Source organism: Vombatus ursinus, unplaced genomic scaffold (genome assembly GCF_900497805.2).
Source record: "Vombatus ursinus unplaced genomic scaffold, bare-nosed wombat genome assembly UNPS02014798.1, whole genome shotgun sequence".
In the NCBI taxonomy this organism is placed as follows: domain Eukaryota; kingdom Metazoa; phylum Chordata; class Mammalia; order Diprotodontia; family Vombatidae; genus Vombatus; species Vombatus ursinus.
Window position 1 is genome coordinate 47,684,046 of NW_020954576.1, and position 25,183 is coordinate 47,709,228.

At 41.0% G+C, this 25,183-nt stretch overlaps 1 protein-coding gene across 1 annotated transcript in view; it reads left to right on the forward strand.

The window, feature by feature from the left end:
• RAB7B (RAB7B, member RAS oncogene family) overlaps nt 1-16,586 on the forward strand; it is a 61,971-nt gene extending 45,385 nt beyond the window's left edge. The window contains exon 6 of the mRNA XM_027871224.1: nt 16,358-16,586. Coding sequence (XP_027727025.1) covers nt 16,358-16,369 — 12 coding nt within the window. The 3' untranslated portion in view covers nt 16,370-16,586. The remainder of the gene's footprint in view (nt 1-16,357) is intronic.
• The last annotated feature ends 8,597 nt before the right edge of the window (nt 16,587-25,183 follow it).

Below are 25,183 nucleotides of genomic sequence, written 5' to 3' on the forward strand. Positions count from 1 at the left end.
ATTATTATTATTATTATTATTATTATTATTATTATTATTATTATTATCATCATCATTATCATTATCATTATCATTATTATCACTGAAGCCTGGAAAGGTTAAGCAATTTGTCCTAAATAGTAAGCAGCAGAGGAGGCATTTGAATCCAGGTCCTCTAATTCCAAGTCCAGTGCTCTTTTCACTCTACCAGAGGAATTCAGGGCTCCTGGAATTCTCCCCTGCAAATATTCATTCAGTCCTTCAGGAGTTTCTACTACTGTACACATAGCCATATGAAGCTATTAGCACAGGCACTTCCCAAAAGAAGACCCATTTCTTTGCACTCCCTTGACGAGGCAGGGACATGCACCATAGTTACGCAACTTAAACACTCTCTGAAAAAATAAGGCTCAATCTATGCAAGATATATGTAAGTATGCAAATTATAATGCAAATAGAATATAAGCCTATGCAGGCTTACCACAACCTCAGCTATTTCATATCCATAGACAAGTCTTTAAGACAAGTCTCCAGAAGTCCCTGTGCTACTCATCTCTCTAGGGCCTCAGTTTCCACCTAGAGAATATGAGAGGGTTAGAACAGATAATTTCTAGGGTCCTTTTCAGTTCTAAGTCCTGTGTTTGAAATAGCAAGTTTCAGTTTACTAAACTCTCTTAATTCCTAGAGTTCTAGACGTCTCCGTTTGGTCCCCTGACTTAGCCCAACTACAATGTGTCCATAGAAAGCAGTCTGGGAAATACTCAACTCTCTCGTATGATATCCTCCAAGGTCACTATTGCGGCCTTTAGTCTACACTGATTTTATATATTGGAATTGGCACATAGGTTCATAGAAATTCGCTACCTGCACGTCTAGTATGGTCTCCTTCACATATAGCTCCCCTACCACCACCACCACGTCCACTAAAGGCTGACCTAACTGGGTTCAGGGCACATTTTTGGTAAGCATTTACCCAAGATCATAGTTCACAAGCCTCAAACAAAGTTCTTTCTCTTAAAAGGCCAACCAGAGTTCAAAGCAAAAAGACAATTAAATAGCTTAGCAAAATAAGTGAAAAAGAAAATCTATCCCATACACATGGAGTATAGTCTCCCACAGGCACCTCCAGGCGAGAGGGAACAGGAGTGAAGACAGTGTTCACGTTGTAAGCATACATTGAGAAGGGACACACAGGTGGGACTCGTGCCTAGGGAACATCCGTAGTTTGGGCAATTGATGATCTTAGATCAATGTCCCTGCTGGGGACATTCCTCCAAATACTGTTGCTTTCTCCTCTGCAAAGCCCCCAGTGATATCTGCTGGCTTTGTGATGTCATCAGGCAGATGAAAGGTTTCCTCACTCCTACACACCGCTGAGTTCCTTTGCTGATCTATTGTTCTTAGTTACACTCTAATACCTTGATTTCTTTGCTAAACTTGTTTTCTGGTTCTCCACTGAATTACAGCTCTTATGTCACCTTTTCACTATAAGGAAATTTTTTAATTCCTTTAGCTTCTAGCACCTTGGGCCATTTCAATTCTTCTGTGATTCAGTCCCACAGTCTCAGCTATACAAAGTTAGCCAGTCAGCAGAGACTTCATTTAGACATTGTCTTTTAAACCTCTTTTCTTCTGCCTCAGCTATTACTCTTTGAATTCAACATACTCTGAGGTAGAATGTAAGAATTCCTTTCTAATCCCGTGAACCTGTACACCACCTATGTCTATGCAAATCACTTCAGGAACTTCATTCAACAGAACTTGGGTAGGGACAAGATGAAGCTAGCAAATTTTTGTTCTGCATTCCTGCCAGCAACAAAATCACTGCTCTCTTTCCGTGTGTTAACATATTAATTAGGAAAACTTTCCCTGGCTAACCCTCTAAAAGTAAACTGATTTAGGCAGCAGGAGTGAGGGGAATAAGGGGGTAGAGGGAGTGGAGGAAGGAAGGACCTGGATGATCTAGGCATTGGGCTAGCCAACCCCTGGATAATAGAGAGATGTCTCCATAGTTCTAACCACCTTAAAGGAACTGTGAATTTGGGGGTGGAGCCGGGAGGGAATGACGCCTGTTTATTTGACCTCTCAAGACAGGTGCACTATGCCTCCTCCCTCCACCTGTGTCCTAACCCCAGAGCTATTATCCCCCCAACAATTACTCATAATAGGCAGTAAGTTTCCCCTGCCCTCCTAGCCCAGCCCAGCCCAGCACTTGAGCCCCCCTGACTGGCTGCTTGCTTGAGGATTAGCTCCTCTTTGGGGACCCCACAATGGCCCTCCACATCTTTTGTCCCTCTGTTTGTGGCAAATATTGAAACTCTCTCGTGAAACCCATTACAGGCTGTCCATCTACTGGCACAAAGGCTTTCCGCTCATCACTACGGCAGACCTGATGCCAGGACGTTCCTTGCTACTGTACCAAAGAGCTTCACCTGCTGCTGCTTCTCCGGTTACCTGTGAGATAACATTCAGCCCCAAATATCTCACTGCCAAGGGACCGTCCAGGCAGCCAGCAAACAGGGCTAGATTCAACCTCCAAGATTCAGTCTAAAGTCCTTTTAAATGTAGATGAGAAATGGTGAGGAGACAGCAAATGAGGGTCTCTGTGGTTTATTAGCTCCAAGCAAATGGAAAGAACAATAGTTTTGGGCTCCAGGTTTAGAACAGTCCCTTACAGAGAGAGTGGTGAATGTTGAATGTGCCCACGATTTGGTTCCCTCAAGGGCTCAATTAAATTGTATTAAGTGGTAGTGGGGTATGGAGAGTGAAAATAACAATCATAGCAATTGACATTTTCAAAGCATCTTTATTCACTTATTTTGCCTTCATAATAACCTTCTGAAATTACTGGTGCAAGTATTGATATTCCCATTTTATAGATGAGGAAATAGAATCTTAGAGAAGTAAAGAGACTTACCTAAATTCATACAGCTAATAAGTAGGGGGTCTAAGAATTTGAATCCAGGTCTTCTGTTACCAAATTTGATTTCCTTTTGCACTATACCACACTGCCTCTTGAAAATACAGGTGGTGGAGCAGAATTCCTGGGAGAGAGGATCCCCCAAAGAGATAAAGGGAAAGGGGACTTAAAAACCCTCAGTGGACCCTACTGTGCCTTTAAACCATCACCCTGCATCTTTCTTCCCTTTCACAGCCACACTGCTAGAAAAAGTTTACATTCCATTTCACCTCTCACTCAGTTCTCATCATCTTATAATTGTGGCTTCTAACTACATCACTCAACCAAAGCTGCTGTCTCTAAAGTTACCAATGATATTTTTATTGCTGAATGGTGATATTTGGCAGCCGGTTGGAATGTAGGGTGAGAGAGAGTAAGGTGTGGAAGATGACTCCAGGTTGAGACTGAAAGGATACCCTCAATAGAAATAGGGAAGTTTGAAAAAGGAGTGGATTGGGAGAGGAAGGGAAGATAATGAATTCTGTTGAGGCCATATGGAATTTTTAAATTGTATTTATTTATTTTATTTGTAATTTATGGAATAAAACAAGCATTTCCATAATATGCTGCAATAAAAAAGATGATTACACATTATGTATAATGTATAATTCCTTTTAAATATATAATAAAGTTATCACGTAAATTTATTTTTTTCTTTTATTTCTTCCCTCCCCCCACCCTGCCTTAGAGATGGCTACCATTATATATATATACACAAACACACATACATACATATTTGTGTCTAATGGTAGCCATATTCCAATCAGCTGCCAAATATCACCATTTCTACCTGCACAGTATCTTACCTATTCATCCCCTTCTTTTTTTGTTTTTAACATATTTTTAATCAACAAAAATCTACCTTCTCTCTGTCTCACTTCTCCTGCCCCCCAACTGACAAAAAAAGAAAAAGAAAACCCTCATTATAAGTATGTAGAGCCAAATAAAACAAATTCCTACTTTGACCAAGTCCAAAATTATATCTGCCCTCTGCATCCATCACCTCTCTATCAGAAAGTGGGTAGCCAGAATCAAAGTTGGTCATTGTGTTGATCAGAATTCCCAAGTGTTTCAAAAGTTGTTCGTCTTTACGACATTGTTGTCATTGTAGAAATTGTTCTGATTCTACTCACCTCTCTCTGCATCAGTTCATACAAGTCTTCCTAAGTTTCTCTGAAACCATGCCTTTCGTAATTTCTTACACCACAATAGTATTCCATTATATTCATGTACCATTACTTGTTCAGCCATTCTCCAGGTGTTGGGCACCCACTCAGTTTCCAATTCTTTACCACCACAAAAAAAAGCTGCTATAATTATTTTTGTATATCCTTAGATTCTATTTTGCTTAGGACTACCCCCTCCCTTAATCTATTCTCCCTCTTATTAGCCCTCTTCCTTATCCTCTTCCCTTCCTATTTCCCTATTGAGTGAAATAGATTTCTGTGCCCAATTGTATGTATATTTTTCCCTCCTTTGACTAGTTTAGAGAGTGATGTTCAAATACCAACCACTCCTTCCACCTCTTCTTTAGTTTGTATAGATTTCTACTTGTGTATGTGAGATAATTTCTCCTATCATTCCTCCCCCATTTTCCCTCTAGTCTAGTGTATTCCTCATCTCCTCCTTCACTCCTGTTTCACCCAAAGAGATGGCCTTACTCCTTACTAAAGCAAGTCCTTCTTCCTGCACAAGTGATCTCATTCCATCCCATTTCCTTCAACAGATTACTCCCTCTGCCATCCCCATTCCGTCTCTTACCTTCAATCTATTCCCATCTACTGGCTCCTTCCCTACTGCCAACAAATACACCCATGTCTCCTCCATCTTCAAAAAAACCCTTACTTGATCCTTCCAACCCCAGGACCTCTTTGTCTATTGTAGTTAAAATTCTTAAGGAGTACATCTATGATAGTTGTCTCTACTTTTTCTCCTCCCACTTTCTTCTTATTCCATTATAATCCAGCTTCTGACTTCATCATTCCACTAAAACTGCTCTCTCCCACGCTATCAATGATCTCCTAATTGCCTAATTTAATGGCCCTTTTCTCAATCCACATTCCTCTTGACCTCTCTGTAGCTTTTGACACTGTTGATCGCCTTCTCCTTGATACTTTCTTCTCTACAGGTTTTTGGGACATGACTCTCTCCTGGTTCTCCTCCTACCTATCAGACCACTCCTCAGTCTTCTTTGCTGGATCCTCATAGGTGTGTGTCACAGGGCTCTGTCCTGAGCTCTCATCTCTTCTCCCTCCATCCCAGTGGTATAGAACTCAAATTGAATGGGATCCTTGCCCACCTGCACAGTTAACCTAGAAAACCACAAATTAATATAATTTATGTTGTTTTGTATTTTTATTTATTTTACTAAACATTTTCCAACTACATTTTAATCTGGTTTGGGTAGCACTGGGGAGTTTTGAGAGCTTATGGCCTTGGGCTATGGGTTTGACACCTCTGCCCAATACTACTTTACTTGGTGATCTCATCAGATCTCATAATCATTTCTATGCTGATGACTCTCAAATCTACCTGCTCTAACCTCTCTGATGACTCCAGATCTTGCATCTCCATTTGCCCTTCAGAAAACCCGAATTGGATGTCCAGTAGACATCTTAAATTCAACATGTCCAAAACTGAACTTAATATCTTTCCCAAATAAACTACATCCCACCCCCAAACTTTCCTATTACTGTCAAGAGCACCCTCCCATAGGTTCACAATCTAGGTGTCATACTCAACTCCTCACTATTTCTCACTCTCCATATTCAATCTGTTGCTGGGGCCTGTTGATTTTACCTTTGCAACATCTCTCCAATATGCCCCTTTCTCTCCTCTGATGTGGCCAATACCCTGGTACAAGTCTTTATCATCCCACTCTTGGACTATTGCAATAGCCTGCTGGTAGTTCCCCCATTATTTTCACTTTGTTTTCACTATTTCTTGTTGACTTGTAGAATCATTAACTCCTATCTGGTCCATTCCAATTTTCAGGAAGTTTGTTGCCTAAGTAAGGTTTTATACCTCTTTTCCAGGCTGCCTATTCCCTTTCCAATACCTTCTTCCATAGCTCTCATTTCTTTCACGTTTTTTCCCTCCAGCATTCTCATTTCATTTATAAAAGCATTTTTAACTCTTGCTTCATCTTTTGCAGGACTTTCAGTTGAACTTTAGAAAAACTGTGTTTTTCATTGAGGCTTTACTTTTAAGTGCTTTGCTGACTTTTCTTCCGGGTTTGTATTTTGAGTGCCCTTGTCACTGGAAGAGCTTTTTATAGTGAGTTTCTTTTTTTATTTGTTTATTCATTCTTCCAGTTTAGTACCTGACTTCAGACTTTATGTCAGGGATGGGTTCTATGCATTTCTGCAGGTAACGTTTGGGTTGATCCTGCTGCTATTTTCTTAGGGCATTGAGTTTTTCCAGCATCCCAGAAATAGGTCAGGCTGGGGATCTGCAATCTTTCAATGCTCCCAAAGTGGTGTGACCCAGGGCAAAGTCTAATTTCTAACCTCCTACTCTGACCTACGCAAGCTTTTGATCTGGGTTTGGGTCTGAACACTGCATGTGTGGACTTGAGCCAGTTGGAGTTCCAATAGACTACAGCTAGACTCAGCCATCAATCAGCCAAATGGAAAGTTCTAGTTTAGAATGACAGAATTGCAAGTTCCCCTTGAGCCTGGGATTTCCACCCTTGTTATTCCACTGCAAACTTCAGACTGGGTTAAAGGCTGAAACTGGGACCCTGCTTTGCCTCTGGGGTCAAAACCACACAGCTATTCTTTGCTTCTGAATTTGCCTCTTCCTAGGGTCCAAGACCACTTCTTACTCACAAACACCACCCTTAGGTCCTCTCTTCAGTCAGTCCTGGATCTGTGACCCAGAACAGGGTAATGTGCAAGAGCCTTTCTTTGCTGAATCTGAGACCTCTTCTTGTCCTGTGGAACAACAGCCTTTTCCTACACCGGAGGGTTTCATCGGGGCTAGTCTCCATTGTACACAGACCTCTTTGTCTCTCTCCCAGTGTGACCTGGGCTGTGATGTTTTTCTTTGACTTCCCTATCAGGATTCAGTCTGATGCATTTCCTGGATCTGTGGTGGGGGAAGGGGTAGCACTCGGGCTATACTTCTTCCTGAGACTCTTATCTTCTTCACTCCTCTCTTCCATCCCCTTCTCTCCACTCTCCTGGCCACCAGCCCAATGCAGACTTTCACCACCCTTGCCTGGTCTATGGCAATTGTCTCTTGATTGGTTTCCTGGCCACATATCTCTCGCTTCCTCTAGTCATCCTCAGCACAGCTGCCAAAGTGATTCTCCAAAAGGGCAAGGCTAATGGTCTTACTCCCCTACTCAAGAAACTCCATTGGCTCCCCATTGCCTCTATCATATAAATATCCATTTGATGGTTAAAGCCCTTGCTTGAACCTTCCTTTCCAGTCTTATACATTACTCCCCCTCTCGCTTTCTTTAGTCCAGCCTGACCTTCATTCTATTCCTCAAACATGACTTCTCATTTCCCGTCTCTGTGCATTTGCACACAGGTTGCCTCACCATGCCTGGAATGTACTCCTTCCTCATCCCTATCTTCTAAAATCCCTCACCTCCTTCAAAGCTCATCTCAAGCACTCCCTTCTACATGAGACCTTTCCTGATTCCCATAGCTACTAGGACCTTCCCCTCAAATTACTTTGTATTTCTTTTCTATTTTGTATATACTTCTATGAGGACATATTGTATACTCCTAGACAAGGTTTACACTGGAGTTAGGGACTGTTTCCTTTTTACCACTCCCTGGGTTCAGATCTTGACTCTGACATGTAGCGTCTGTAGGACCTTAATTACTTAAGCCCTCTCTGAGTCTCAGTATCCTAGAAGATTGTACAGAGGGAGCATACTCCAAAGAAGATTTGTCAAAAGCCAAAGGTGGGAATAACACAGTATGAGATAGTCCGGAGGAATTTTAATCCTTTTCAATGAAGAGATTTTCCACTTTGTTGGGATAATCTAGGCAGAGTCATATGTATATCTTGTCTACCCAAACAAACTATAAGCTGGGTGAGTCTGCTTTTCTCTTGAGATTCACACAATGCTCAGCTTCGGGCTGGCCATAGCACAAATCCTTTATAAACTCTTGCCAATGAAGTAACTGAGAAGCAATGTAGTACCAGTGGACAGAGAATGGAGCTAGAGTCAGACTAGACCTCCATCCAAACCACATTTTTGTAATCTTGCACAAGTAAACTAATTGTTCAATCAAGATATATCTATTAGGGGCGGCTAGGTGGCCCAGTGAGTAGAGCACCAGCCCTGGAATCAGGAGGACCTGAGTTCAAATTCAGCCTCAGACACTGCTAAGCTGTGTGACCCTAGGCAAATCACTTAACCCTGATTGCCTTGTCTATGTGTGCGTGCGTGCATGTGTGTGTGTGTGTGTGTGTGTGTGACACCCTATTAGGTTCAAAAACAGAATCAAGAAGACCTGAATTCAAATCCTACCTCAGATACTACTAGATGTGTGACTCTAGGCAAATCATAAACCTGTTTGCTTCAGCCTCCCCAACATCTACCTTCTAGGGTCATTGTGAGGATAAAATGCAATGATACTTTTAAAGCACTACTAAATGCTAATTATCATTGATATAATTATGCAAAATGATGGAGGAAGGGAGGATCAGCAAAGGTCTCATACAGAAGGTGATGCTTCAGTTAAGCCCTGAAGGAAACTAGGGATTTCAATAACATTTCAAAGTCTCAGTTTCCTCATCTCCAAAATAGGAGTAATGATAATGATTACCTTACAGAACTGCTGTGAGTTTCAAATGAGATAATGTTCACAGAAGGCTATATAAATATGAGCAATTATCACTATATTATTGATTGCATAGTCGAGCGCCTAATAATCTTCAGAAATCTGAAGTGTGTTGAAGTGTCCCCCAGTCTTCTCAGGACCAACACATCCTTTCTTCATATCCCTTCTGTTGACTGAGCAGAAGGACAAGCTGACGCACAATCTTCTCCACCAAGGCACCGCAGAGAACCAAACAGAAAGCAGTAGTTTTAAATTTGAATCCCTTGTCATGCAATTAAAAATTAGAACAATCAGAGGATTTCTGATGGGGGAGGAAAGTTGCGAGGAAGCTTCAGAATCCATCTAAAGGAGCTGGAACATTGCCAGGACCTGCCCAGAAGTACCGTGGAGTTTCATAAGTCGAAACTGGAGCTTTGCCAAAACATTTATCCTTCTAGAGATGCTGCTCAGCCCAGCCACTCTGGGCACTGTAAGAAACCCAGGGAGCGGTTGCCTTGATGGAGGAGACTTATTTGGAAATGGGAATGTCTAGGAGATAACATGATATTCAGGAGCCTAAAGAGCTGAGTTCACAACCCACCTCTGCTACTTACTTCCTGTGTGACCTTGAATAACCCAAGTCATGTCAGACAGCTAGGTGATGCAATGGACAGAGCTCTGGGCCTGGACCCAAGTTCAAATTTGACCTCAGGTACTTGACTAGTTATGGGACCTTGGGCAAGTCACTTCACCTCTGCTTCAGTTTCCCTAACTGTAAAATGGGGATAAAAATAGCACTTCCTTCCCAAGGTTGTTTCAAGAATCAGATGAGATAATATTTGTAAAACACTTAGCATAGTGCTTGGCACAACGAAGTGCTTAATAAATGCTTGTTTCCTCCTCCCTTCCTCCACAGTCCTTCTATTCTTCTCTGTAAAATTGGGGGAGGGGGACTAGAAGATCTTTGAGTTTCCCTCCTCTTTAAGATTTATGAGGCTGCAAGAAGAGACAGCTCAATCTCCCTTATCCCTCTTTTGTGTGAAGGAAGGGACAGGGAACCTTCCAAAATCTCCAGGGTATCAAGAAACTCCTTGAAATCCAGATCATCTCAGCAATTATGTGGGTTTGGATTCTATGTCCTACCCCTCCAGGCCAAACTGTGGCCACATCACTCCAACCCACCATCCACAAAGGCTACATTATTAGGGAAAAACCTGAGCCCTACGAGGAGTCTCTCAAGGAATTCACCTCCTCCACTAATTGTGAGTGTAAGCCATACCTCTGCATCATACCTAGCTCTCTTCTGCCAAATAGCTTCACTCCCAAAGTAGAAGTGTGTACCAGACATCTGGGCATCTCAGTTGTTCTTAAAAGCATCAGGGAGAAAAGGCTTCTCTGCCTTCTTCATTCAATGATCAGGATTTACTAACTCAAGTCTGACCTCCCTGTGGTTTAAACTCATCTCTTGCACAGCTAAGGGCCTAATCATTGCCTTCTTTGGAAGTCTGAAGCCAAGTGATTCCAATTCTACTCTTTCATCATTCCCCCACCCCCACCTCATCCTTGGCTCTTTTGCAAGTCCTTCCTCAAATTTCCTCCCTGGATCATAACTCAAGCATTGGTTGCTAGCTCTGACAGAACTCTTGAGAAGGAACCACGGAGCAGATTGAGATTATTTCCCAGCCTCAAGGCTGAATGTCAGCAGAAGGCCCTTGTCTCCTGCTGTGGTGTTTTATTCATTCAATTGCCATTCTTATCATCAGGTGGGATTCACTCCCTGAGCTCTGCAAACTGACTCCCTGAGTGCTTAAAGTGGTGACCTCATGATCAGTCTTTCTATCCTCCCCCTTGATCATAAGAGGTTGGAGATGAAAGTAATGAGCCTCCTAGTGAAAAACCCAGAGAGATGTTGCTGTTACAGGTGCTCCCAGGTGGCATTGCCAAAGGACCCTGAGGGCAGGATTTTCCCTTGGCTCGGACAACTCCTAGATGACTCCATCAGTCACTTCCTCCAATCTCAGGAATTCAGAGAGGTATCAGGGACTTAAATGAGGAAGGACTAAGAATAGATGGGAGAGAGCCAAGATGGTGGAGTAGAGAAGCACTCAGCCGAGCTCTCCCAACATTTCCTTCCAAACAAGGATATAAACAGGCAGTTTTCTGAAAAAGAAATCAAAGCTATCAATGGTCACATGAAAAAATTCTCTAAGTCACAATTGATTAGAGAAACGCAAATTAAAAAACTCTGAAGTACCACCTCACTCCAATCAGATTGGCTAATATGACAGAAAAAGAAAATGACAAATGCTGGAGAGGATGTGGAAAAAATGAGACACTAATGCATTGTTGGTGGAGCTGTGAACAAGTCCAACCATTCTGGAGAACAATTTGGGACTATGCCCAAAGGGATATAAAACTGGGCATGCCTCTGGACCCAGCAATATGACTATTAGGTCTCTATCTCAAAGAGATCAAAAAAAGGGGGAAAAGACCCATTTATACAAAAATATTTATAGAAGTTCATTCTGTAGTGGCAAAGAATTAAAGATCAAGGGGATGCCCATCAATTGGGGAATGGCTGAACAAGTTACGGTGTATGATTATGATGGAATATTATTGTTCTATAAGAAATGCTGAGCAGGATGGTTTCAGAAAAACCTGAGAAGACTTATAGGAACTGATACAAAGTAAAGTGAGCAGAACTAGAACACTGTACACAGCAATATTTTAAGAATGCTCAGTTGTGAAAGACTTAGCAACTCTGATCAAGACAATGATCCAAGATAATTCCAAAGGACCCATGATGAAAAATGCTATCCATCTCCAGAGACAGAACTGATGGAGTCTGAAGGCAAATCCAAGCATACTTTTCCAACTTGCTTTATTTTTCTTGTTTTGTTTGTGTCTTCTTCTGCAACATGGCTGACTAACATGGAAATATGTTTTGTATGGCTTCACATGTATGACTAATATCAAATCACTTGTCTTCTCAAGGAGGAGGGAGGGAGAGAATTTGGAACTCAAAATTTTTAAAAATAATTGTTAAAAAATTTTAATGTAATTGGGAAATATTTAATGAAGTAAATAATTTTAAAAAAAAAGAATAGACTGGTGGCACCTAGGTGGCGCAGCAGATAGCGCACCGACCCTGGAGTCAGAAGGACCTGAGTTCAAATCTTGCCTCAGACATTTGACACTTACTAGATGTGTGACCCTGGGCAAATTACTTAACCCTAACTGCCTGGCAAAAAACAAAAAGAACCAAAAAAAAAAAAAACAATAGACTGGAAAAGAGATAGATAATACCTGACACACCACTTTCAAGAATGAGTTAAACACCAGCAAGGTGGACCATTTAAATGAAATACCTTCCTTCCTCCTACTCCAACAAAGCTTAAATGACTGTCGATGATAAGGTTATCATCAGTGATGTCATCTCTCAGGGTATTGAGTATGATTAGGCAAGGGAATATACTGGTTCCTTGTTATCCTGTTCAATGGAAAGAATATTTAATGGTTCCCCACTGCTTATCCTAACAAGTCTAAACACTGTACCTTTTTCTGGATTTCAAGGTCTTTCTATAACTTGTCCCCCTCCAATCTTATCTTTTAATGCACCCTGAATCACCTAGGTTGATTTATTCACTTGTGCTTTGAACTCATTGTGAGACAGAGAGAGACAGAGACAGAGAGAATGTTTGGACTTGCTGGGCAAGTTCCTTTAGGCTCTAAAGCTATGAGTCCTAAAAGTATGTTGTATCTAAATCTTCTCTCCCCAACTAGACTCCTGTTCCTTGAGAACAACAGTCATTTCTTATACTGTTCTCTGTACTCCTACTCCCAGAACCTGGCATACTACCTTGTATTAAGTAAATACTGGGTAAATATTGGATTGATACCTTACTAGCATAATAAGGGGTTGAGATTGCTTCTGCCCATAATGAGTTCTTTCTAGCACACTTTCAGTTTTCCCCCAGTTCCAAAATAAGACCTAAGACTCCAATGCTCTATCCTACCTCCCTTGTGGAATTTGAGTATAATTGTCAGCATGAATTGGGAAAAGAGAGATAGCAGTCACATGGAACAATTGCAGTAAGAGGGTCTCTGATGTGGACTCTAAGTCTGTTTCCGCCTCAGTGATACAGGTGATAAGTCTAGCCCAAATCTGGCTGCCATTTTTTGAAACTGACAACACTAGATAGCTGCTGGCTAAGATGTAAAGGAAGTGAATAAGCAGATAGATTATCTTTAAACAGTTACACTATGAATTTAAACTGATATATTCCTTTTCTACATTGCTGGGAAGACAAAAGAATTAGGGGGAAATTAACATTTTGTACCTGATTCATTTCCTTATTTTAATTTCTCTAAATACTAATTGCTTTAAATTCATGTGGCATCTGCTTTGATCTGGCAGAGATTCATAGGTTGGGGGCTCAGAACTATGGATTTGAATTGATGAGAGACCCAAGTAGGCACCAAGAACCTAGTTTCTATGAAGGGGGTTACTGGATTACCCATTTTTTAAAATTTTATTATTATTGTTTACTTAGTAGTATTTTATTTTTCTCCAACTACATGTAAGGTAGTTTTCAACATTCATCTTTGTAAGATTTTGAGCTCCCTTCCTTTCTTCCCTCCCCCCTCACAGGACAGCAAGCAATCTAATATAGGTTATATATGCACATGGATTACCAATTTCAAGCCTCTTCTCTGGACTCTGCTTGAGTAGGAGGCACTAAGAGCATTGCCCTACCTCCAACCTCCCTATGCCCCACTGTCAGAAAACAATGGTAGCTCATAGCCAAGCCAACCCTGTGCAAAGCAACTGCAAGGCAGGTTATGGCTGTGTGTGGGAGGAAGTGGTGTTTCATGTCCTATGACCTCCCTCCCATTAATGGACAAATAACTCCTCCCCCAGGCCAAGGGAATAGGTTGGCTTTTGACTTGAGCCCTTTAAAATCTATATCCTCTAAATTGAGAAGCTTCTATCTTAAGTGGCACCTGGAGGAAAACCCTGCTTACCCCACCTTAGTTCCTGCTCTACTGGGGAACAATCAGTTTGGGGAATAATGAATGGGTCACCATGACTCATGCATTCCAGTGTAAGCTCCCAGTGAGGTAGGACAGCATGTAGATTTTGACTAAGAAATAACACCCATTCCCTATAGCAGTCCTACTCTATATAGAATGAGGGTGTCTCTTGTAAATATCAAGAGTCACTAATACATTGGGTTGAATTATTTTGATTGTGAGATAATGGGACCTGTCATATTTACATCTTTTATTCCTTTGTTTTTGCTTTAGTGGAAGGCAGTGAAATTAGACATAGATAAGAAACCAAAAAAGACTATGGGGGGTCAACACCACAGTCTTCCCATGTCAATGAGAGAATTCTTGATGGGCTGAGAGTAACCCTGGAATTGGAAAACTAGACCAATGAGCTTGGTTCCAAGGCCCAAGGTGGATAAATCCCAAATTCTATTTGCCTAAAGCAATTTAGCCTAAGGCCGTGAGGGAAGCAGACTGACCAAAAGACCTGACCCACACTTTAATGAGAAAATAAAGGTCATTCACTCAGAGCTTCTCTCTCCTACATTTTATCTCAAACTGACTCATGTGCTATTTCTTACATTGTTGTTGTTGTTCAGTCATATCTGACTCTTTGTGACCCCATTTGGAGTTTTCTTGGCAAAGATGTTGGAGTGGTTTGCCATTTCCTTTTCGAGTTCATTTTACAGATGAGGAAATTGAAACAAATAGGGTTAAGGGACTTGCCCAGAGTCACACAGCTAGTAAGTGTCAACTCAAGGTCCTCCTGACCACAGGGCCAGCACTCTATCCACTGTACCACCTAGCAGGTCAGAAAGACCTGAATTCAAATCTGGCTCAGATACTCACTAGTTGTGTGACTCTGGGCAAGTCACTCTACTCTATTTGCCTCAGTTTCCTCATCTATAAGATGAACTGGAGAAGGAAATGGTAAACCACTCCAGTATTTTACCCCACATGGGGTCACAAAGAGTTGGACAGATTGAACAACAAAAAATTGGAGCTGAAGGCAAAATCTCCTGGGTCTGCTCCAAAGAGGGAACTTAGGCTTTAAACTCAGGACTACATTCTCATTATCCTTTACAAGATCCTAACTAGGGCCATGTCTCACTTAGGATGAAGCAGTACTTAACCTTACTCCCTCCTAATGGAGCAAGTTCTTGCCTCGAACCTGATTTTCCACAGAACCAAACTGGGTAGATGAAAAAAGGTGGGCACAGAAGAGCAGGCCTTGGAATTTTCAACTCCTTCTCTTTTCTCATGTTGTTTGGAAGACGTACCCAAAGGCTGCCATTACCCACCATGGTAGCTCTCATGAGGCCAAAGTCCCAGGCCTTCAACATGATGATGATTATCATTGTGATTATTTCTGTTGTTGATAATCATAATAATAAAATACCTACAAGAGGAGATCAAAATTGTATGGGAATAAGGGAAGGTCTAGATCACCCCTGTTGTCCTCTCTGCTATTAGAATTGTTTCTCCAGTGCCTTCAGCAGATGAGCTTATAGCCTAATACTTTCATTCAACTACAAAAAGCAGTTGCTTATTCTTCCTGTGCAGCAGTCCACGTAACATTAAATATGGGAACAGAGATCTAATGCTGGGAAGAACCTAAGGGAACATCTAGTCAAACCCCATCATTTTGCAGATGAGGAAACTGAGGTCCAAGGAAAGTCAAATGATTTGCCCAAAATCATATATGTAATCAGTGTCAAAGGCAAGGGGTACAAACCAAGGTTTTGTGACTGCAAAATCTTTGACTATTGTACCACACTGCAGGACAGTGACTTGTCTTGGGAGAGTTTCTAACTTAATCCCATCGAAAAAGATGAGAGGAATAAGATAATAACAATAATAATAATAACCTCTTCAAAGCCCAAGCCCACCATCCTCAGCATGGAAGAAGAGGAGGAGAGATAGAAAAATACGGGACTGACAGACAGGGTGATAATATAGTTATGAGTATGCTGATAAATACTTAACAATTGGTTCTCAAATATACATATATGTATACACACACATAAACACAGAGTATACTTTTAAGTTCAGTATATATTATTAAAATTTTCTTTATCACATTCTTAGGTCCAGACAATCAAAAAACAAAAATCAAACCCTGATTTATAGTGTTTGATTTCTGAAGTGTAAATGCTCTCACTAAAAATTTAACAATCAGCTCTTGAGAGCTTGTCTGAGCTGGCCCCAGCACAACACTCTAGGCTAAGGCAATATGCCCTAAGATCATGATGATGCCTGTGAAGGACTGGCAGGACTTTTGAAAGATTGGGGAAGTAGTCTCTGATGGCACCATCAATTAGGCAGCTCAGTGGCTCAGTGGCTCAGTGGATAGAGCACTGGGCTGGAGTCAGGAAGACCTAAGTCCAAATCTGGTCTCAGATACTTGCTATCTGTGTGATACTGGACAAGTCTCCTAGTTTCTCTCTGCCTCAGTTTCTTCAACTGTAAAAATGGGTGTAATAACAGCACCTACCTCATAGGGTTGCTGTAAGAATTAAATGAGATATTTGCCGGGCTCATAGTAGGTGCTTAATAAATGTTTGTTTCTTTCCTTCCTTAGTTAGCACACTAAGTTAAGGGTGATAAAAACAAAGAAATAACCAAGATGGCACAGGGAAACAGGCCAGCTCTTCTTGAAAACTATGTGACAATCATCTTGACAGAGAAGACAATGGAGCTCACAATGTACCTCCACACTCTGGAACCACAAGAAAACTGGACACAGCAGATAAAAATTAGAAATGTCAATACAAATTCATGTGAGATTGCTTACCATCTCAGGGAGGGAATGAGGGGTAGAATTCAGAATTGAAAACTTTTTTTTAAATGTTAAAAATTATTTTTACATGTAATTGGAGAAAGATAAAATATTATTTTAAAAAGAATAAATATAATAAAACAACAAAAAAGAAATGTTAATACTCCATACTATGCTTCAGTACAGACAACACTGACCTCTAAAGTAGGTGAAGTAAACTCTCTAAGTTCCAGAACATAATCATAGATAAATATTATCACTTAGAATCACTTGAATATAACATTGATCCACAGAAATTTATGAACAATATTTTGGTAGATTTTATGAACACTCACAACCCTCCTATTAGATAAAATGAAAAGCTCTTAAAACATGGAGATCTAGCAGAAGAAATCAAAATCACATGGGAACAGAAAGAAGTATTTATCATCCCCATCACCCTGTCTGCTAATAAAGTTGTCCTAAAGGTACTCTCACTGAATCTATAGAATATAAGCCTGAATCCCAATAGTTTTATTCAGTTACAAAAAACCGTTTTGTTTACTTTATCAATAGTTCTCTGAACACTAAACATAAAAGAATTATAATAGCAGGAAAGTGACTTATCACAGAATCATTTCTATCTGAGTTTCATCAAAAAAGATGAGAATGATAGAACAATAATAATAACTACTGACATTCATATAGTGGTTTAACGTTTGCAAAGCTCTTTACACAAGCATCTCATTTGATGTGTACAACAACTCTATAAGGTTGACTTCATTATTATCTCTTTGAACTCAAGTCTTCCGCTACATCAAGCAGGAGGTCTCCATAGAGTACCTATCTCCTGTCCCAGTATTAAGTTCCTTCATCCCAAACCACCTCTGCTCCACTCCTTATGGGATTTATTGGCAGCTTTCCCACAGTAATGTCTGGGCTTCCCTTTCACTCAGCTAGCTCTCTACCCTCATGGACAAACTAACATAGAGGCTCAATGTGGTGCGAGAGAGATCACTAGGATGAACCCAAAAGCAGCACCAGACCTAGCAAAATCAATGCAGGACCTTGAATAGGTGAGTTCTTTTCTCCTGTGCCTGAAGACCTACAGGGCCACCAACACTCCTGGTCCTTGGTGGGCCATCCAAAGCCCTGAGCACAGAATGGGAATGGATTTCTCCAAAGAGTGATGGAGCACTCTTAGTACAATGGCCCATTGGGAGGATCTGCACTACTTACACTTACCCAGTAGAGAAGGAGTAGCAGTGGACTGAGTCCCTAAATACTCCCTCTCCCTTGTGGTTGATATTCCTACAACTTTGTGAGGCTGCTAACCCTGACTCAATAAATTAAGGCTTCTCACTGAAGCAATCAGAATGTGGGATCCTTGAATTTGAAGAATTTAAAAATTAAGAAGATACTGGATCAGCTTCTCTTACTTGTTTCAATTCTTTCATTTGGTGGCAAATGCCTGTTCAAATGAAGGATTATGCGGTAACTCTGTTTCCACACTAGGGAGGGGAAAAGGAAACCCATGCACAAGATTTAAGTATCCTCAAAAAAGATGGATTAAAGAATGTTCTGTACAGCTAAACAAAGCCTCAGGAGGGTTGGAGATGGAAGCAGGATGCTGCAGTCCTCCAAACTCATGTCCAGATTGGGGCAGTAGCATGGCAGCTCCTGAGTAGGCTTCTCAGCTTTCCCTTTTAATAAGAAAGGTATCATCTCTGAAGTATGTTAGAGATGCTCATTCCTTGGGGGTGGGGGTGCAGGGTATCCCAGGATGGTGATTGGCAGAGCAAGGCATTAGCTTCTACCTCTACTTCCAAAGCTCTATACTTTGGCATCTTGAGTGCAATAATTGGTTGAGAGTATGAAAGTGGAATGTTTCCTGATTCATTCAAGATCAGCTAAGAAGTGGGAAATGGACAGTTGTATCCGTGATGCCGAGTGTTATGGAGCCATCTGGGCCCAGAAGGAAAGATGAGAAGACCAAAGGATACAAGGAAAATTGTGTTTGTATGCTTGTGCATGTTTTCTACGAAGTTATTATTAAGCAAAGAAGGAAAAACCTCCTCACCTGGTTTTAGGAATGAAAGTGAAAAGCAAGGTACAAATAATACGGGACACATGCCTGTTATCTGGCACGTGCCAGGAGAATGGCTTTGGGTTTTTCTTTCAAGTGAGGAATCGAAGGTCTACAGAGGAAATCTTCCTGGCTCCTCCGTGTGCATTGCTAACTCAGCTTCCAAAAGGGATGGGGAATAAAATTCCCGTATAAAAATGTTCCTAAAAAGGAGATAAAGCCCTTAATTAATTTAGTGCTACATAAATATGTATATACATACATACATACATACATATACATACATATATATATACCCTATAGCAAGCAGTATTAATCTAATCACATGCCTCAGAATAAGAGAGGAAAGCCCTTGAAGTTACAAAATTCTAAGATGTAAAACCATATGTGTATACACATAATGAAAAAAAAGATACAGAACTATAGAGACTGGACGATATGGAAAGCATTATAGAAGTCAACGTTTTGTTGGCCCTGTCAAATTTAGGCATATCTTTAAATCGCCCTTGTGGTTTATATTACACACACACACACACACACACACACACACACAAACAAACACACACACCCATACACACACTCTTTTCTCACATCCCTTAGTTTTCCTATCTGTATGCTAGAGTCCAGAATTGGCCCTGAATGCAAGTGGAATTGTTGATTGCAATTTTAGGAGCACCGGAAATGTCTCCCAACTCCTAAAAATTGCTCCCTCATGCATGCCTGAAATTCTATCATTAGAGATTCATTCCTACTGTATCATCTCTGCTATCAACTTATAAAATATAGATTTCTCTAGGAAAGGTAACAGGCTAAGTCCCTAATACCTTAGAACTAATTTATTTATCTGATGGGACTTGGGAAAGGAGGGTTTTTGAAGAGAAAGGGGAAGGGTTCAGAAAGGGATGATGGAGGTAAGGAGAGGGCATTGGGTAGCAGGTTATTTCACCCACCACATTCATAAAATCATTTAGGCCATCCCTGATTGTGGGATACTGTCAATCCTTCCCTTCCACATTCCTTGCCATCCTCCTGTGGCTGTAAGGAGAATTTCCAAAGGACAATGTCCAGAAACAGTTTATAAATATGCATTGAGCCCTCAGAAAAGGAGGGGTTGTCTTAAAGGGTTACTGTGAAGAAAACACATTATAAACTTTAAATTGCCATAGAAATACAAACTGTTATTTTCATTATTAATATTATTTACTTCGGTCAGAAAAAGGTAACTCTATATGTAATATATTTATTACAAGGGCTTTGTTTTTCTTTCTTCTTTCCAATGGTCAAGGTGAGGGAATTGAGGGGATTAGGACAGCAAGAGATTACTTGTGGGAATTGATTGAACCACACTGCCTCCATCTTGTGACTCAATTCTGGAGTTAGCTCAGTTCCTTTTCTATTAAATTATGGGTCTAGTCCATTTTTTGTCTTGTGAGAGAACTATTCAATTATGGGCATTGAGAGAAAACCTTATTGTATTGTTTGACCTTAGCCCTGCATGGCTAGAAAACTGGACCACCTCTACCTGCTGCTTAGGGACCCTTGACTAAGAACCTAAACTATGCTGACCAGAAACCCAATCAGATGCAAAGACTGATGCAAGGAGTTTTTTCACAATTGTACATCTCAAGCAACCCTTAGGTCTTACCTAAAAACTGGCCCTGTACTAATCAATTAGTTATTGTTTCTAAGTTTCTTTGATTGTTTACAGATGTTTGGGGTGGGGGAGTGGGATACCTATTTTTCTGAATTCAGGAAATTGTACCTGCTCACTCTTCCCCTCCCAATTTGGAAAATCCCTAATCTTTCATCCAACTTGAAATCACACTACCTGATGTTGTATTGTTTCCTTTTAATTAATTGGCCTTGTTTAGTTATTTTTAATGTATAAAATTCCATTTCCCCCTGTATTTGGGGTCCAGGCCTAAGATGTTGAAGGGGACTGGTTCTGATTTGTTAGGCAATTGGCATTCGTTGTTTAATAAATTGATACGCCCAGAAGATCAAACTTTTGTTTCTTCGGTCATATCATCTTTTACCCACCACAGAGGTCAGGGATAAGAGGGTGAGGGGATTAAAGAAAGAGTACCAAAAAAAAGGGGGGGGGAGGATAGAAAAGATAGAAAGGTGAGTCATTGAGAAATCTTTTTATATTTTTAAATGCAGGGAAGAGAACAGAAGAATGGACAAAAAGAATCACAGACAAGTTGGGCAGATTTGAAAGCTAGAGGTTGAATTTATTATACGTTTAAAAAAAGCAAGCTGTATATAACAAAGATCCAGTCACATACAGGCCTCTTTTTTTCTGTTCTAAGTATATGGAAATTCCCATCTTATTTGCTTGGTAAATTGAGAATAATTTTTAAGAGAAGCTAATATATGTAATATAGTCAAAAGACCACTGAATTTAGGGTCAAAGAACCTAGGCTCAAATTCCAGCTCTGCATTAATGTCTTTGTGAACTTCAGGAAGTCAATCAGCATCTCCGAACTTCTGTTTCTTTTCATTCAGCTCAGTTCAGTCTCCAAAATGAGGGGATAGGACTTAGATGGCCTCAGAGGTCCCTCCTAGCTTAAAAGCCATGATCCTATGCCTTCTCTTGAAGTTTACCATGGAAGGTCCACACCACTTGTTGGGAACATCTTTCTTGAGTCCTCTTGATGTCAAAGAGGCTAATTTTGGAGTATTTGGTTTTTTGTTCATCAGTCATCACCCCTTTAAGGCAGCTGGGTGGCTCGGTGGATGGAGCACAAGGTCATTACTTTACCTAATCAGATAAGTGGCACCATAGTGCATAGACCACCAGACTTGGACTCAGGAAGACTCATCTTCCTGAGTTCAAATCTGGCCTCAGATACTTCCCAGCTGTGTTACCCTGGGCAAGTCACTTAACCTTGTTTACCTACAGATGAGTTTCCTCATCTGTAAAAATGAGCTGGAGAAGGAAATGGCAAACCACTTCAATATCTTTGCCAAGAAAACCCCAAATGGGGTCATGAAGGGTTGGACAGGACTGAACAACAACACTCCCCACTCTAGCCCTGTTACCAATCACATGCTTTTTTCCCATTATCCATTTCTTTTATGGTATCCTTTACCCCACTTCTTCTTGGTAATTCCTCATTTTTAATGTGTTACAGCTTGCTCCCATCTACCATGTGCTTCTCCATTGCCTTTTGGGTGATATTCAGACATCCTAGATAAGAAAAGCAGTAAAAATCATAAAAGATCAAATTGACTTTCTGGGCCAGCTGGGTAGGCCTAATTTTTCAGTTCTTCCTCTCCTTTCACCTGTATCTCTTCCCCCACCCAAATAGCTCTGCCCTGATCTGATGATACCAGAAATTCTTTTAGCAAGGAGGAAAAAAATCTTTCATTCCAGAATTAGACACACACAGAAAAATTACATGCAAATATCAGGTTGAAATAATGTTATTGTAAATGAACTTCAGTTAAAATATAACCATCTAAACAGTCAACTAGGGGAGTAACTCCAACCATCTCCAGCCTTGCTCTCTGCACAAGGGCCATCACCTCCACTCCCTTCCTATCTGAAAATTGAACTCTGCACTTGCCATGTCCTTAGACCTCATCTTTCTTAGTTCCAGGTCGCCACAACACTTCTAGGCCATCTGCAGCCCTCACCTCCTTCCCTTCATGTGTTGTCTTTCCCTTTTGTACGATTGAGTCCAGAGTTGGCCTTGAATTCAAGTGAAATTGTTGGCAGTGAATGTAAGCACCATTACATAAACTCCTTGATGGCGGGGGCTGCCTAACTTGCTTTTATCTATTTTATCCAGAGATACAGGAACGGTTTGCCGGTTCCTTCTCCAGCCCATTTTACAGATGAGGAAACTGAGGCTGAAAGGTTACATTTTCCCAAGTCACAGAGAGAGTTAGTGTTTGAGGATTCAAACTCAGTTCTTCCTGAATCTCAGGGCTTTACCCACTACCCCACCTAACTATTTTATTCTTGGCTGCTTTTATCAAGAACCAGGCGCCTCTCCTGCATTTGATGAGGAGTAGGGATAGAAGAGGGGCCAATAAGGAGAAGCTGCCTGTGGCTCTAGGGCTGAAATAAGAAAAAGCCAGGACATCAGCCAATGAGTCCCCATGACTTGCCAGGTTTGGCATCTAATCACTGATGGGCCTGATCTCCTGGCCGGCCTTTATCCTCCCTGCTGCAGTCGCCCACCCTGTACGTGTGCTACCTGGGGCTTGACCCCAGAAGTCCCACTTTCTCTTTGTATCAATAGCACAAAATCCCAATATGGCTATTAAGTCCTAATACCAGGAGTTGCTGGAAGCAAGTGATAAGTATATGTTCTATTATCACTACTTAATAAAGGCTGTTCATAAATATTTATTTAAAATAAGTGAGTCACAGGCTTCTTCCAGGAGATGGAGCTTACCTTACCATGTAGGCCTTCCCTCCAGAGACAGCTGTATGGTGGGAAAAAAAATCAAAAGATTTGGAATGTTTGGCCTTTATTTCAATCCTGTTTCTCTTCCTCACTAGCTACGTGACTTTGGGTAAGTCTCATCATTTTTCAGGGCCTCATTTTCTTTGCCTATAAAATAAAGAACATTGGACAAGAGGATCTTTAAGGACCCTTTCAGCTGGATGACTGATAAAAATCACTTATTCCAGGGGTTCTTAAGCTGGAATCCACAAAGTTGTTTGTTTAATATTTCGATAACTGTACTTCAACATAATAGATTTCCTTTGAAATCTCATTTTCTTTTATTCACTTAAAATACTGTTTTGAGAAAGAATTCATAGGCTTCATCAGATGACTAAAAGGGTCCATGACACAAAAGGATTGAGAACCCCCATCTAGTCTAATTCTGTCCTTTTATAAATAAGGAAAGTGAGATTTTTTAGGGAAGTGACCGGTCATACAAGGTCATACAAGAAATTTATTTTCACTTGGAACTCCAGCCAGTGGGAATTTGACAGCTTTCTGATTTGGAGTGGGAAGTGTTACGTTTAATTCCTGTCTCTGACCCTTTACTAGCCAGGCGACCTTAGGGAAGTCCCTTCACCTCTCTGCCTCAGTTTCTACTTCTGTAAAATAAAGAAATTGGACTCGACGACCCCTAAGGGTCCTTCCCATTGTAGACCTACAATCCTCTGACCTGGATTAGATCATCTCTAGACTAAGGACCCTTCCAGCTCTAGTTTCATAGTCTACTTCGTCCCCTTGCCTCTATGTGGTCCATATTGATTGTGTCACAGGTGGATATCTATTTTATACTTAAAGAACTCACCTAAGAAACAAATCCCACAATTTTCCTTTCAAACAACAAGCATTCATTAAGGGCACGCTACTCGACAGGCACTTGGCTAGTCTACATTTCCTTTGGTCACTGGTTAAATGTCCCTCTTCGCTGGGAAGTCCTTGTATCCAACGTTCAAAGTCACAAAATCCCAAAACTGGAAGGGATATTAAAAATCATCTAGTCCAACCCCTACCTGAAGAAGAGGATTCTCTAAACATGGCCACCAACTCCCCGTCCAACCTCCATTTGAAGACGTCCAGTAAGAGGAAACCCCACTGTTTCCCAAGGCCAACCATTCTTTTGTTGTTGTTGTTGTTTAGTCATTTCGGTTGTGTTGAGTCTTTGTGATCCCATTTGGGTTTTCTTGGCCAAGATACTAGAGTGATTTACCATTTCTTTCTCCAGCTCATTTTGCAGATGAGGAAACTGAGGCAAACAGGGTTAAATGATTTGCCCAAGGTCCCACAGCTCGTAAGTGTCTGAGGCCAACTTTGAACTCAGGAAAATGAGTCTTTCTTACGCCAGGCCTGGCATTATATCTACTGTACCACCTAGCTGCCCCAAAACTCTACTTTCAGACAGCTCTAATTGCTAGGCAGTCATTCCTTATGTTAAATTGAAATTTCCCTCTCTATAATATTCCCCTTGTTTATACCAGTTTTATCCTGTGGGGCCAAACATAATTAGTCTAAGGAATCCTTCTTCCTAAACCCCTCATGCTATGTTTCTTTAGAAGCTAATAGGACATGAGGCCCTTGAGGCCTTCTGTGGCTGACCATGTTGCCAGATACATTGAGAACACTTGTGCCAGGCACAGAGCATTGTGTTTGTGTTACTGGTGGGGCTGCAAGATTGGGGGAATCCAGGTCAAGCAAATCTTTCTTCCCTAACTGGCCTTGTTATCCTGAACTCCACCCAGGCTTCTGGTGTGGCTAAAGTTAACCAGGATCAACCGAGGTCAATGAGTTCAAGTTCAACCCTAGCCTGTATTTCCTGAGAATCTCCCCCTCCTCACCCCAACCCCACATTTACTCTTCTCTGGAGAAAATGCATGGATCAAACCAAGGCATCCCTACATATTTTCAAAGGCAGGCCCTTCTTCTTGGATAAGTGTGTTGGAGTTGAATGTTGGAGTCAAAAAATTTGAATCCCATTCTGGGCTCTGCATTGGTACAAGGAGTTTTCTTACTAATAATTTCCTATGCTGATGAAATCACAAGTTCAATTTTTTTTTTAATGTGGGAGAAAGAAAATTCAAATCCAGGCCTTCTAACTTTAAACCC